Here is a 13,534-nt window from a genome sequence, read left to right as displayed (position 1 = left end):
AACAAAAGAACCAAATGAAAGCAGAAAAATAGGACTTCAAAAAATAAGAAAAATAAGGACTTCAAAAATCTATTTATCCAGTTATTGTTTATGGAGTTTCTAATGTGTGTTAAACTCTGATGATTTAAAGATGAATAAAATACCCTTGGAGGCTTATAGTTTGTGTGGGGGAGATGGATACAAATTATTACAATATAACATAAGTATGTACTAACTGCTATAGAAACACTGAATTCTTAATTCTTACTTCTGTGGTGGTGACATTTGAACCAGACCCTAGAAGAAAAATCTGTACTGTTTTAAGGAGGGGGGGGGGGGGGGGTCACTGCAAGCAGAGAAAAAGGGAAAAGCATATTTAGACTGTGAGCCTGAAGTTTAGAAGAAGGAAAAAGATAAACATAGGTAATAAAAAGTAAGCTGGTCAGATTCTGAAGTTGTACACATGCAACTTTCAGAAAATTATTTTACTGGAAAAAGAAGGGGAAAACTCTTGGCTGGTACTGTGAGGCTGAGTTAGTGTTTCTAAATGATTTAACCCATTTCCCTCTGGAAAACGCTTTCTCACTCCATCTTCTATACATCACCACTGCCTAAGAAGCTCTGAGAAAGGCAGTCTATAACCTAATGGCATGAGGCAGACGAACTAACTGGGTTGTAAATCCTAGCTCAGTCACTGACTAATTGTGTGTCCTTAGGCAACTTAACCCCTCATGCCTCATCTTTACAATGTAAATAATACTGTAATTCGCTGGATCTAAGACCACTGATTATAATATAGACACATCATTATTTTATGTAACACTAGAAAAATACTATCAATTAAACTTTGACCTGCAACAAAGTTTTAAAAATTCATCCTGATTACAGAGATGTCAAAAATGGGGGGTGGGGGTGAGGGTGGAATGATATATGATAATTTATCTACTTCATAGAATGACTGGAAGGACAAAAGAAGATCAAACATGTAAAACCCTTAGTGGAACAGCGATTGACATATAACAAGTGCTCAATGTTATCACGTGGTGTTTGCCAAGCTTTACTTTCTGTTGTATATAATGCTTTCTTTACGTCCTATAGTTTGTATATGTATATTCAAACTGTATTCACTCTACCTTGCCTGAGGCATACTCATACCCACACAGTGCACTTTTTAATATAAAGCCTAAACCTCTGTATCTAATGTAAGGTCCTTACTTATTTTAAAGATTTATGATATTGTGATTCAAGCGTAGGGTCATCTTTGTGTGAAGGGCGCTACATTTCACTCAGTTTGACACTGCCAAAGCATGAGGATGTCTAAAAACTTCCTGGTATGATCATTATTCTTCCCAAACAGTCTCTGGCTCAAGTTCTTGACATTCAGTCTGGGCAAGTACACACACCAGGTGTACTGCTTCACACTCGAGGCACTGAAGCACCTACAGAAGCTGATGACTAGCTTCTGGAGGAGGCTTTATAAACAACCCCAGATTGCTACACTGACTCATAAGGTTCCATCTGACATTCTATTTTCCCTTCTGATGACAGATTTTGAAAGGATGAAATATATAATCTAAATATAATAATCATCCAAGCTTATCAAAAGATAAAAGCACAATACAAAAAAAGGGAGGGGGGGACTAGATGTTTACTTTTCACACTACAGCATCAGTTACAACATTTACCTTCACCACCATCACAGAGACAAAATCGAGTTAGAGTACTGTCATCTTATAGACAAGATCGAGTTAGATTACTGTCGTCTTATACCAAACTAACATAAAATGATTAATAGTAGTTAAAATTTTTTCTTCGAAATGACCACAAATTAATGCGTCGACACTATAAAACATTAGTTTTATTTTGTACATCAAAGTGTCTGACTTCTGTTACAGCCACTGCAGATGAACCGAAGCCCGGCCAGATCACATGGCTGTGATCTATAGGAGGCTGAAGGGAAAAGGCCAAAGGGTATAAAGAATTTGTCTTTTAAAACCGATTTAGTGCATTCATATAAAGAGCTATTCGTCCATTATGGTACTAGAGTATAAGATTTTTAATCCTCAAGAATTGGAGAACACAAGGCAGCAAAACTGATCAAAATGTCCTACACTTTGAAAGATCTTCTGGGATGAAAACAGAGCTCAGATTCCAGTACCTGGTTTACTGGATATTTTGCCAAAGTGGTGTGCAGTTAAATGGGAACAGCGTTAAATGTGCACCTGTCCATTACACATTACATCTTGACCAATTAATCTCACAGTCACCAAGAGCTGTCCAGATAATGGTTTCGATAATACTAAGAGCCAAAAATAAGAGATCCTATCATTATTAATTTCCCTCAGCTTGTCAGCCTCTCTCCTAGTGGCATTTTAACACAAAATTAAAAAAAAAAAAAATCAATCAACAAGGACAAGTAAATACCCCTTGATTACTGAAAGATAATTCATTCTGAAACACGGAGGTCATCTTTCCTTTCCCCCTTTACACCAATTTCAAAACCCACATTGAAGGCCTCTTTTCAAACTGCTTCCAACGTTAATTTCCCTGCCCACCTCGACTCCTGTCAAGCCAGAACTTCAAATATCTGCCCCACTGTCTTTAATTGGTAAAAAGTGTGCAATCAGAACCCTCTAAACGTTTCTGAATCACGCAGGCTGGGTGACACCTCCCCCATTTGGCCAAGGGCATCCTTTGCCAGCTGTCGCCCCCGCGGCAGAGCAAAATGGGGCGGCCCTTGCCGCTGTCCAACAACAGCTCGGCTTAGCCGTACAGGGCAGAGGCCGGATTAAACAAAGGCGAAAGAGCCAGACCCCCAGGGCGCAGAAATCGACGACCCCAACTCCGGGCAGAGGTGTCCCCTTGCAGGGAGGCCTCCGCCTTCGGCGGCCCGGGCTAGCACCCCCCCCCCACCCCCCACCCCCGAGGGCCGCGGGCCCTCCCTCCTGCACTCGAGCCCCGGGCCTGGCGCGACTACCTCGGCCCAGCTCGCGCTGGTGCTCGGACCCCGGCAGCGACTCGGGCCAGACCCGGGTCGGCTGCCCGACCGCAGCGCTGGGCGGCTCGGGGGGGGGGGAGGGGGGGGCGCCAGGACCACGGGCCCAAGTCCAGGGGCGGCCCGCACTGGAGTCCGCTCGCGAGGCCTCGGGCGCCCGGCCCGCCGCCGGGGCCACCTGGGGGCACGTGGGGCCACCGCCTCCCCCGGCGGCCCGGCGCGCGGGCGGGCGGGCGAACGCGTGAGCGTGGGCGTGTGTTGGGCGAGGGGGGCGGCCTCCAGCCGCCGCGTCGCCTCCTCCCCCGGCCGGCCCGGGCAGGGGGAGGGCCCGCTCACCTCGGTAGCGGCGGGAGGCGAGGTGGCACGCTGCGAGGAGCAGCACGGCCACCAGCGCCAGCACCTTGGCGCTCCTCACGCTGAAGTAGTGGTTGATCTCCCGCTTGCCCAGGTTGTAGGCCAGAGCCGCCATCTTGGTTCCTCCATGACAACAGTGCGCGGCGGAGCGAGGAAGGGGCGCCGCACAGGGGCAGCACTGGGGCGGCCGCCGCAGCCAGGCTAGGAGCCGCCGCCAGCTCCCGCGGCCGCCACCCGCGCCTCCCGCCGGGGAGCCTGACCCCGCCGCCGCGGCGCCCCGGGCCTCCACCTGGCCCTCCTCGGCCGCGGCCGCCTCAGCGGCTTTCCCCCACGCTCGCCACCCCGGCTCGGCGGTGGCGGTTCCCCAGGCGCCCTGGACGCCTGTCTCCTCCCCTTCCTCCTCCTCCCCTTTAGCCTCCTGCCTTAATAGCGGCTGCGCCTGCGAGGGGGGTCCGGATGCCCGGTGCCCCGGGGTCACGGGCTCCTGATGGCCCTCTGGGGTCACCGGGTCATGGGCGCCAGCGGGCGGCGGCAGCGTCAGGGGCATGGGGATGTGGGGAGAGGGGACGAGGGGTCCGACCTAGCCCGAAAGCGAGCTCTGGGGCTTTCTCCTGTCGTACTGGCCACTACCTGAGTCCAGGTTGGGGCAACAGAACTACAGTTACGGAAGAAAAGTACACATTATTCCACTTCTTCCTTCCGCAACGCACCCTTTCCTGAGCTTTCTACCCCCCTGAAGCTGCCCAGCTGGATGCGACGTCCCAGGGGCTCACGGTCAAGCTAGCTGGTCAGTCTGGCTGATCCTAGGTGCTTGCCAGATGTCGAAACCGCTGATAGCCCTAGCACTCAACCCACGGGTAAGACCAGTTTCAACTCCTAAACTCCCTTTCTTGGTCCACTTCTTTTGAAACTTAAAAAAAACTCCCCAGTTTGCCCAGTTCCAGTGGGCAAAGGCACACTGAAGTACAGAGGACAAGGTACGGAAGGAAGCTAGGTTAGTGCAGGTGTCGGGGAGAAAACATCCTCAGTCTTCATTTGTATTTACGTGAGGTTAGTAGGTGGATACGCCAAACATTAAAAAGTGTGTTCATACTAATCATTCCTGTTCCTAAAGATGGTTAATGTTTTTGTGGTTATCAATAAAGCAAGCATGCCTTTGCTTTTGTTAAGCTCTTGTTACCCTCACCCAACTTTTTTTTTTTTTTTTTTTTTTTTTTTTTTTGGTCTCTCCTGTGCTGCCCCCAGATGGGAATGGTTATTTACTGTTTCCCTATCTACTTGCCTTGTATAAGTGAGTCATTGGTTAGTTGGGGTGTTTTCAAGTATTCTTTACAACTTTCCCATTTAGCCATTCCTGAACTCGTGTTTATGAGCCCCTCTTAAAATTATAGAATGTTAGGTTTGAAGGGACTACTGAGATCTTGTCATCCCAATTCTTTTCATCCAAGGACTCTTTTTATTATGTTTTCATCCATGGACCCCATATCTTGAAAGATTTTGTCACTTAAATGAAATCACATACATCACTGTCATGGATGTAATGCTAATAAGCAATAAAGTTAAATAAGTGTACAAACACTAGGCTCTGTTCCCTGGAAATGGTCGCTTAATTTTGGCTGTCACTCTTCTGATCCAAGGTTGATCACATGCTGGAAGAATTAAATCTGATATTGTAAAAACCAGATAAGTAACTCTGCTAACAGCATATGGTCCACCAATAACATCCTAGAAATTTCTATGATGTCATCAACAGCAAATTAGAATTTCTGATCAGCGTGTGATAACCAGTGTTAGCCTGCGGGGTTGATTTAATGCCTGCCAAAAGTAAAGAAACTTGACATTTTATTTAATTGCAATTTCCAGAAGGCTTTCTGAAATATTGTAAATAGCTGGTGGACTTCTTTCTTCCTTCCCTCTAGTTTAAAGCTAATCCCTCTCCTCTCCTCTGAATCTCTTCCTGTCCCCCTTTCTTGGGGTGTTGATGACTCCATCAGTCATCCCTATGTCAATCATCCTCTCTCTGTGTCTTCTTTAAACTCTCCCTTTCTCCTGTTTCCCTTCCACCAATAAGTTTCTCTTTTTAGGGAAATACATCCATGGACTCTGTATTTCTGTGTGTTTACTTTTCCATCTCTCTTTCCTTCTCTGACAAGTATCTAGAAAGAGGAGTTGACTTTGAGGTCTCCATTGGCTCCACTCCCATTCTCCTTTCTAAATAACTCTCAAATATACTGCCTCCTCTCCATCCTCTTGTTGCCTTGGTTAAGGCATGATTTCTTGCCCAAATTTCCCATTTTTTTAAAACTCATCTTCCTCAATTCTGGCTCAAAAATCCAATCTTACTACCTCTCTGCCATACCTCTAACCAGACTGAACTTTTTTTTTTTTTTCCAGACTGAAGTTTTTAAAGCCCAAATCTAATGATGTTAAAAACTAGACCATGGTTCCATGTTTATTTGCCTATCCCTAAACCATCCAGAATGTTTACTAATGCTCTGCAAGTTACATCAACCCTAATAAACTGATAAAAAGAGAAAGCATTTGATAGGAATGCCTTAAACTGTGCATTACTTAAAAGCAAAGCAAAAACAACCACATTTTATCCCTCTTCCCCCCTTCCTCCTCCTCCTCCTCCTCCTCCTCCTCCTTCTTCTTCTTCTTCTTCTTCTTCTTCTTCTTCTTCTTCTTCTTCTTCTTCTTCTTTCCAAATGTCTATTTGCCATTGTACCACAGGAGGTCACAGGGACAAAGCAGATAGGAAAAAGAGACTGAAATGGAGCAGCCAGTGCAGCAGGAGGAGCACAGTTTTGAGGTGAGAATCTTCTGGTATAAACTGTTTCTGCTTCACTGTATCCATTCATACTGTTTATACTGATCTAATTTTTTATTATGGTAAAATTGACATATAACATATTAATCTCAGATGTACAACATTATGACAGCATTTATATACACAGTATTATAGAATGATCACCACAATAAGTCTAGTTAATATCAGTCACCATGCATAGTTACCAAGTTTTTTTCTTGTGATGAGAACTTTTAAGATCTACTCTCTTAGCAACTTTGAAATATGGAATACAGTATTATTAACTATAGTTCTTTTCTGATCTGAAAAATTCCTCCTTCCTCTTCCCAAAGCTATCTCTTTCATCCATGCCTTGGGATACTATTTCATTTGAGAACTTGGTCTCATAAGTTTCCCTTCTTTATTTCTACCTTCAACTTTTCCCTCTTCACTGTTTGTCCTACATATAAGCTCAAATGTTTCCTATTTAAAGTACTTTCCTTAATTCACTACATAATCTCTCTTCTCCCTATCAAACCTCTTAAAGGAACAATCTAGTTACTGTTCCCATTTTTTCTTACTAGTTATTGATTTTTAAGCTCTCAAAAACTGACTTTTGCTCCTATTATTTTACTTAAACCACTCTTTCAAATGTCAACCACATCCTAAATTACCAAATCCAACGTCTTTATGTTAGCTGTATCCTTCTTGACTGCACAGCATTGTTGGAATATTTGCTTTCTTAAAATCTTCTCTTTTTGACTTCTGTGCCACTACATCCTTCTGTCTCTCTTCTTTCCTTTCCTGTGCATCTCCAAGAAGAATCCTCTTGCTTTTTCAAAGCCCTTATATGGAAGTACTTTTCAGAGTTTTCTTGTTTGCTTACTTTTTCTTCTTGGGAAACCTATGTTGCAAGTTGGCCTCAGCTATCACACTGGATCCATATGTGCGACTTGGATTTCTCTCATGTGCTCCAGACCTCTTTTACATATCTCAGGGATAGCTTCACTGAGTATCTCATGGTACCTCAGGCTCAGTGTGTTGAATACCAGTTTTATTTTCCTTCCAAGACCATCCATCCTATTATGTTTACCATTTAGTTTATTGACACCACTATCCTCAAGTCATGCCTGCTAATTTTTGACTCATCTTTCTCCTCTGCCTAATCTGAAGTAAGGTTTTTCAACTGGGGGGTGTGATCACAGATGAGCCATTTGATAGAATAAAGTGCTAAAACTTCTATTTATAGTTAATTTCCATTAGGAATGATTTTAAAAGACAATTTAGGTGATAAAAACAAACTTTGTTCAACACCTCGTGAAGCTCCCTTCACAGAGCTGCAAAATGGGGTGGAAGTCAAGGAATTTTTATTTTATTAAAAAAATTTTTTGCGGGGGCGCCTGGGTGGCTCAGTCAGTTAAGCGGCTGACTTCGGCTCAGTTCATGATCTCACGGTCCATGAGTTCAATCCCCGCGTCAGGCTCTGTGCTGACAGCTCAGAGCCTGGAGCCTGTTTCAGATTCTGTGTCTCCCTCTCTTTGACCCTCCCCCGTTCATGCTCTGTCTCTCTCTGTCTCTCAAAAATAAATAAACGTTAAAAAAAAAATTTTTTTTTAATGTTTATTCATTTTTGAGAGACAGAGAGAGACAGAATGCGAGTGGAGGAGGGGCAGAGAGAGAGGGAGACACAGAATCCAAAGCAGGCTCCAGGCTCTAAGCTGTCAGCACAGACCGTGAGATCATGGCCTGAGCAGAAGTTGGATGCTTAACCGACTGAGCCACCTAGGTGCCCCTGGGAATTTTTATAGGATTAAAAATAAAGAACAAGGAAGAGGAAAAAAAAAAAAAAGAAACTATCTGATTGGCTGGAGTCACATAGTCAACCTTTTTGGCATGAGAAGAAACAAGGAAATAAGTATACAGCCCAGAGCTAGCTTGCTTTTGGGAATTGGCTTTACTGCATTTCTGGTTAAGTTGGGCATTTAGAGAAACACAATCTAACTTTTGGTTTGTTGTTATGGCACCCGTGAGCAGGAATGGCTCATCTTAGGCCTAAAAAGTTATTTCGACATTCCTAACTACAGTAAAACAGGGTTTTATTACTATTTCATATAAGTACATCAGTACTCTAACTTGGTCTATATGTAGAGTCATGTCAAGTGCACTTGGAGAGGAATCCTGAGGGGAATGTGGGAATTCACATTTGTGAAGAGATCAACAATGGCTCACTTAATTTTTTTTCTTTAAGCATATTGTGCCTATGAACCTGGCAAATGGATTCACAGATTGTATTATCTACTTTCACTTAAACTCAGAAAATAGAAAGTCACATTAAAAATCTCTATGCTGAATGGGAATTAAAGATGATTCTAATTATAAAGGCACTAGTGGTGCACCTGGGTGGCTCAGTTGGTTAAGCAACCGACTTCCTCTCAGGTCATGATCTGTCAGTCTGTGGTTTGAGCCCTGCCTCGGGCTCTGTGCTAACAGCTCAGAGCGTGGAGCCTGTTTCAGATTCTGTGTCTCCCTGTCTCTCTCTCTGCCCTTCCCCTGCTTGTGCTCTGTCTCTCTCAAAAATAAGTAAACAAAAAATAAAATAAAATAAAATAAAATAAAATAAAATAAAATAAAAGCACTAGCAAACAAGAATATATAGAATGGAATCTTCTATAACTAATACAAACTCTTAATCAGTTATATTACATGGTTTTAATTTATTATATACACACATATGGATATGTCAGATATATATGTAGATTATATATCATCCATGACATTCATAGATATGGACAACTTAAATCTGTAAGAAATCAGAAAAAATCTTGAAGTTATCAATATTGTTTGAAGTGAGAATTTTCATTTGCTCATTGTAAACCATAGATCTTGTTGTAAAATACATAAATCTTGTTTGAGGTGAAAGTTACTACTAATATGAAGCCATCAAAATTAGCAAGCCATTTAGAAATTAAGCATCCAAACATGAATTAAATCACTCTCTTTAAGAGCAAAAAAAAAAAAAAAGTTTGTGAGCACATATGAATGTTTCAAATTACATGTATAATATTAGTTCATTAGTAGAGCAGTACATATTTTATAACTAAATAAATATGCATTAGTTGGAGGAGTGCATGCTGAAATTGTAACTGAAATCGGGTGCACATCAAAAACCCCAAATCACTTACTTACTGAATCACCATATCCTGTTTATTCTGGCTTCCTCAAAGCCCTTTCCTCCCTAGAATGCTCTAGTTCAGGTTCCAACCTAATCATTGCAAAAGATTCCCACTGAATTCCTTCCACTAATGTCTCACCTTTTCAATCTCTTTTTTTGCTAATTGCTGCTAGAGTTGCTTGTCTGAGGCTTATATTTGGTCTTGTCATTTCCCTGCTTAAAAACTTTGGTGGTTCCCTGTTGGGACACAATGAATTCCCAGCCTCTTAACATGTTTAGAGTTGTTTGTGGTTTGGCCTAAACTGCCATTTCTTCTGTTTAGCTCTGATTTCATTCAACCATGCTATCCCACAAGCCAGGAACATTATATATCTGTCACTTTTCTCTTACTATTCCTTTAACTTAAAATACTTTTTTCTCTGCATCTCACATTCTACTTGTTTAAAACCTGTCTTCTTCCCCCCCCCCACCCCCTTTAGCTTTATTGAGGTACGATTGACAGATACAATTGTTTATATTTCTAGTGTACAATGTGATGATTTGATATATGCACAGTCTGTGAAATAATTACCACAATCAGAAGAACTTTCTCCTTTAAAGCCTGCTCCATTTTGCCTCTTCCATAAAGTAAGACATGGCTCCTTATGGGAATATAACTCCTTTCTCTGATTTCTCATAGTACTTTGTTCCTGTCTGTGCTTAAGTATGCATTCAACACAGGCCCCGTCCAGTCAAAACAGATATCTTCTTTACTTGTGCATACTTGTGTGTTTTGGGAAATTACCAGCTCAGTCTTTTGGGATATATCCCACTGTGCTTTATAATCTATTCAGTTATTATGTTTATCTTTGTCTTCTTCATTCCTCTCCTTCTAGATTTTATGCATTGGGGCACAGGGAGTTAGTACTTTTTGTATTATTTGTAGAGAAAACTTATGAAAGACTTAGAAATGGACCAAGATATTGTAGTTGTCTTCAATGGAAAACTAGGCATTGTCCAGATTATCTGATTCTATCAGGTCTCTGAATCTTTTATTGTCTTTGAGTTATTTTACATTGCTCCAAGTTATATAATACTTATAGTAATGCAAATGATTTTTGTCCATAGAAATGCAAATTGTATCTCATTGGGATTCAGTTGATTATTGCTCTGTGGATATTGAGCAGTTTTGAAGTTTAACATTTGTTAAGCAAATTTATTTCACCATTCCTAATGCCATATATGTGTGGTTCTTTTAATTCTCCTTTGAACCAATTGTAGTATCTTCTGGTTCCTTCATTAATTAATGAATTAAAGAAAAGCTTTGACACATGTTCATTTTATATCTGTATGAAAGTCTTGCTATATCTTCTAAAAATTATCTTTTAATACATGACTATGACTTGAACTTAATAAATATTAATGTTTCTCAAATCCAAATTAAAGGTCATTTAATGAAGAACACTGGAAAAAATTGAGGCACTTTTCTTCTAGGAATTTTTGAGAGTATGGGGTAGATCAATATTTTCCAAACTGAATTTTGGCTTGTCTGAACAAGTGAACAATCTCCTACAGGACATTTAAAGCTTGTTTCTGTCGCAGTGAATTTGAATATTGGTCTTTGGGGTCTTTGATCAAGTTGAGTATACCCAAAACAAAACAAAACCCAAATATACAATTTGTATTTACTCAAGTATTCCAAAACTGATACAAAAAAGAATAAGAAATTCTAAAGTGTTACTCAATTATTTATTACATTACATCATTTTTTTTTTTTAGCCAAAAGATTTCACCTTGACAAAAATTACACAAAAATCTTCTCAATAATCCTTTGGAAGTTGTAAAAGGTAAAATTTTCATATGTGTTATAATAGTCTAAATGTAAGAAACACATCCTGAATGCACCATATGTTCACATCTGTCCTTCTTGTCTTCAGATTGGGAAATGCTTGAGAATCAACCTTAGGTCTCTGTTTTTTGTCTAAATTCTCTGCATATCCCAATTGTATTCTCTTTCTCCCACTTTTTCAGCTTCTTTTCTATCTCCTTTTCTTCCACTCCAATTGTAGTGTTTCCCAAACATCTGTACTTCTGAGAAAGTTCTTCACTCCCTACCATCGGATTCCCATTCACCTCACTGTTTTGGACAAAAGTGGAATCAGAGAAGACGAGAAAAGAGTGGACAGATTGGAGACAGACTTTAGAAGCAAAATAGACAACACTTACTGACGGATTGATTGTATGTAGGAGATGAGGAGGAGAGAGAACCAAGGGTGACTTCTGTTTTTGGCTTGAGCAACTGATGGCTTCAGGGACCATTTACTGACATGGGGAGACTGGAGTGGGAATGAGCTTGGAAAGATGATCAGAACATTGTTTTCAGTTGCTTTTTGTTTACATTGAAATGTGTTTAGAAATTAAAACCCGGAAAATACAGTATATACTACATTTTCTTGTGTGAAATTCTGCTGCAGCCACCACTCTCAATACCCTCTCTCGAGGACAGAAAGATGCATCTCCCCCTCATTCCAAGTTGCACACTTTTTTTTTTTTTTTTAAGGATAAAGGGGAGAGGGATGGTAGTGTAACAATTATTTTGCCCTAGGTCTTCCTCAAAGGCTGAGACAAATTCTCCTTTCTGTACAAGAGTTGTTTAAATTAGCTGGAAATTCACAGTTCACTGCTTTTTAAAAGGCACCCTATCCCTTAGGGAAGGAGAATATGAATATCTCCTACTGTTTCTAAGGTGAAAGATGTTAACCATTGATCAGATCAGATTGGGGCAGCTTGAACGAGAAAAAAATTCTAAATGACCTGCCTGGTTTCACAGCCTTCTGGCCCAAATGGTACTGACATTTTCATTAAGCAGGTTAAGGAAAACAATAGAGGTTAATTAACTTAGTGGTGTTTCAACTGAAATGGCCGAAACTGCCCTAGGCCTCAGGTAAGTCTAATGTTGTTAGTCTCATCTTGGCCTTCCACTTTACACTATATCACCTTTGAAGGTCTGTAAACAAATTAGAATCGCTTTTTGTGTATGGCTGCGTAGCTCACAGGGATGTGAAAATATATTAGGTAACGTCTGTAAAGCACTTTAAATGATTTATTCTTGAGCCAGTTTTTCCTAAGGGATACTTTGTCTCACACGCTTCTAATTGCCATCTAGCTAGATGATAAAGAGCAATCTTCAACTAAACACTTAGTGGGTTGCAGGAGATGACTCATAGATCTTTTTACTCTATGCACACAGAACATATACTTACATTTCCCATCATGAAATTCTGCCTTTTTAACTAGCATATTTTTCTTTTTGGTGACATTTAGATATCATTTTTGGTTTGCAGAAGTGGCAGGTATAACTTTGTGGTTGTTAGAAAAAAAGTTTTTACTACGGGGGTAGAATAATGTAAAAAGAGCGTAGGTTTTGAAAGAATGTTCAGGGTTTGACACCTGGCTTCACCATTTACTCGCTAAACAATGTGGCAAATCATTTTGCCTGTTGAACTTCAACTCTCTTACTTGTAAAATGAAGATAATAATACCTATCACTCAAGGTTGTTTTTCTGACTAAATGAGTAATGTATAGTTTTTGACACTTAGGTGATGCTCAATAAAAGATTCTTTCTTCTTTCAAAGTTCATTGTCACTTGTAAATTCATAAGCTATCGTTCTTAAATTTGCTCTCTACCAGTCAATATCTACAAGTTAACATGTATGTCATAGAGACCAGGTGTTTAGTAGAAAATAGTCAAGTACAGATATATTCCTTTAGATAGTTAAATAATCCTTGGTTTAGTCTGTTAAACAGTACACCAAAATGATATTGAAAGGTCCTGTCCTTTTTGCTTTATTTCTAAATTTTAAATAATTTTGCTAAACAAGCTACTCTTTAAAAAAATTTTTTTAATGTTTTATTTATTTTTGAGACAGAGAGAGACAGAGCATGAGCAGGGGAGGGGCAGAGAGAGAGGGAGACACAGAATCCGAAGCAGGCTCCAGGCTCCGAGCTGTCAGCACAGAGCCTGACGCGGGGCTTGAACTCACAAACCGCGAGATCATGACCTGAACCGAAGTCGGCCGCTTAACCGACTGAGCCACCCAGGTGCCCCAACAAGCTACTCTTTTGATCATAACTAACCTATATAGATTATTTTTGATCATGCGCACACACACACACACACACACACACACAAGTCTGGTTTCATTATGTTTGTTTACATAGTTCAGCAAAAGGTATTAACTAACAGTATATGCCCCTTTGAGCATT

The 13,534-nt window shown here is 40.9% G+C and overlaps 1 protein-coding gene across 9 annotated transcripts in view; it reads right to left on the bottom strand.

Moving 5' to 3' along the window:
* Positions 1–3,948, bottom strand: part of CASD1 (CAS1 domain containing 1) — a 75,939-nt gene extending 71,991 nt beyond the window's left edge. For 6 of the 9 annotated variants that reach the window (XR_007150480.1, XR_007150479.1, XR_007150481.1 and 3 more), the window contains exon 1: positions 3,311–3,946. Coding sequence is in view for 5 of the 9 variants with exons in the window: in XM_047850792.1 (XP_047706748.1) it covers positions 3,311–3,875 (565 nt within the window). In the remaining 4 variants the exon portion in view is untranslated. Of the gene's footprint in view, positions 1–3,310 lie in introns of all 9 variants that reach the window. The other 3 variants (XM_047850794.1, XM_047850791.1, XM_047850790.1) reach the window with 3 other exon arrangements.
* Positions 3,949–13,534: the final 9,586 nt, after the last annotated feature.

Source organism: Prionailurus viverrinus, chromosome A2 (genome assembly GCF_022837055.1).
Source record: "Prionailurus viverrinus isolate Anna chromosome A2, UM_Priviv_1.0, whole genome shotgun sequence".
Classification (NCBI taxonomy): Eukaryota; Metazoa; Chordata; class Mammalia; order Carnivora; family Felidae; genus Prionailurus; species Prionailurus viverrinus.
This window is presented reverse-complemented; position numbering and strand designations above follow the sequence as displayed.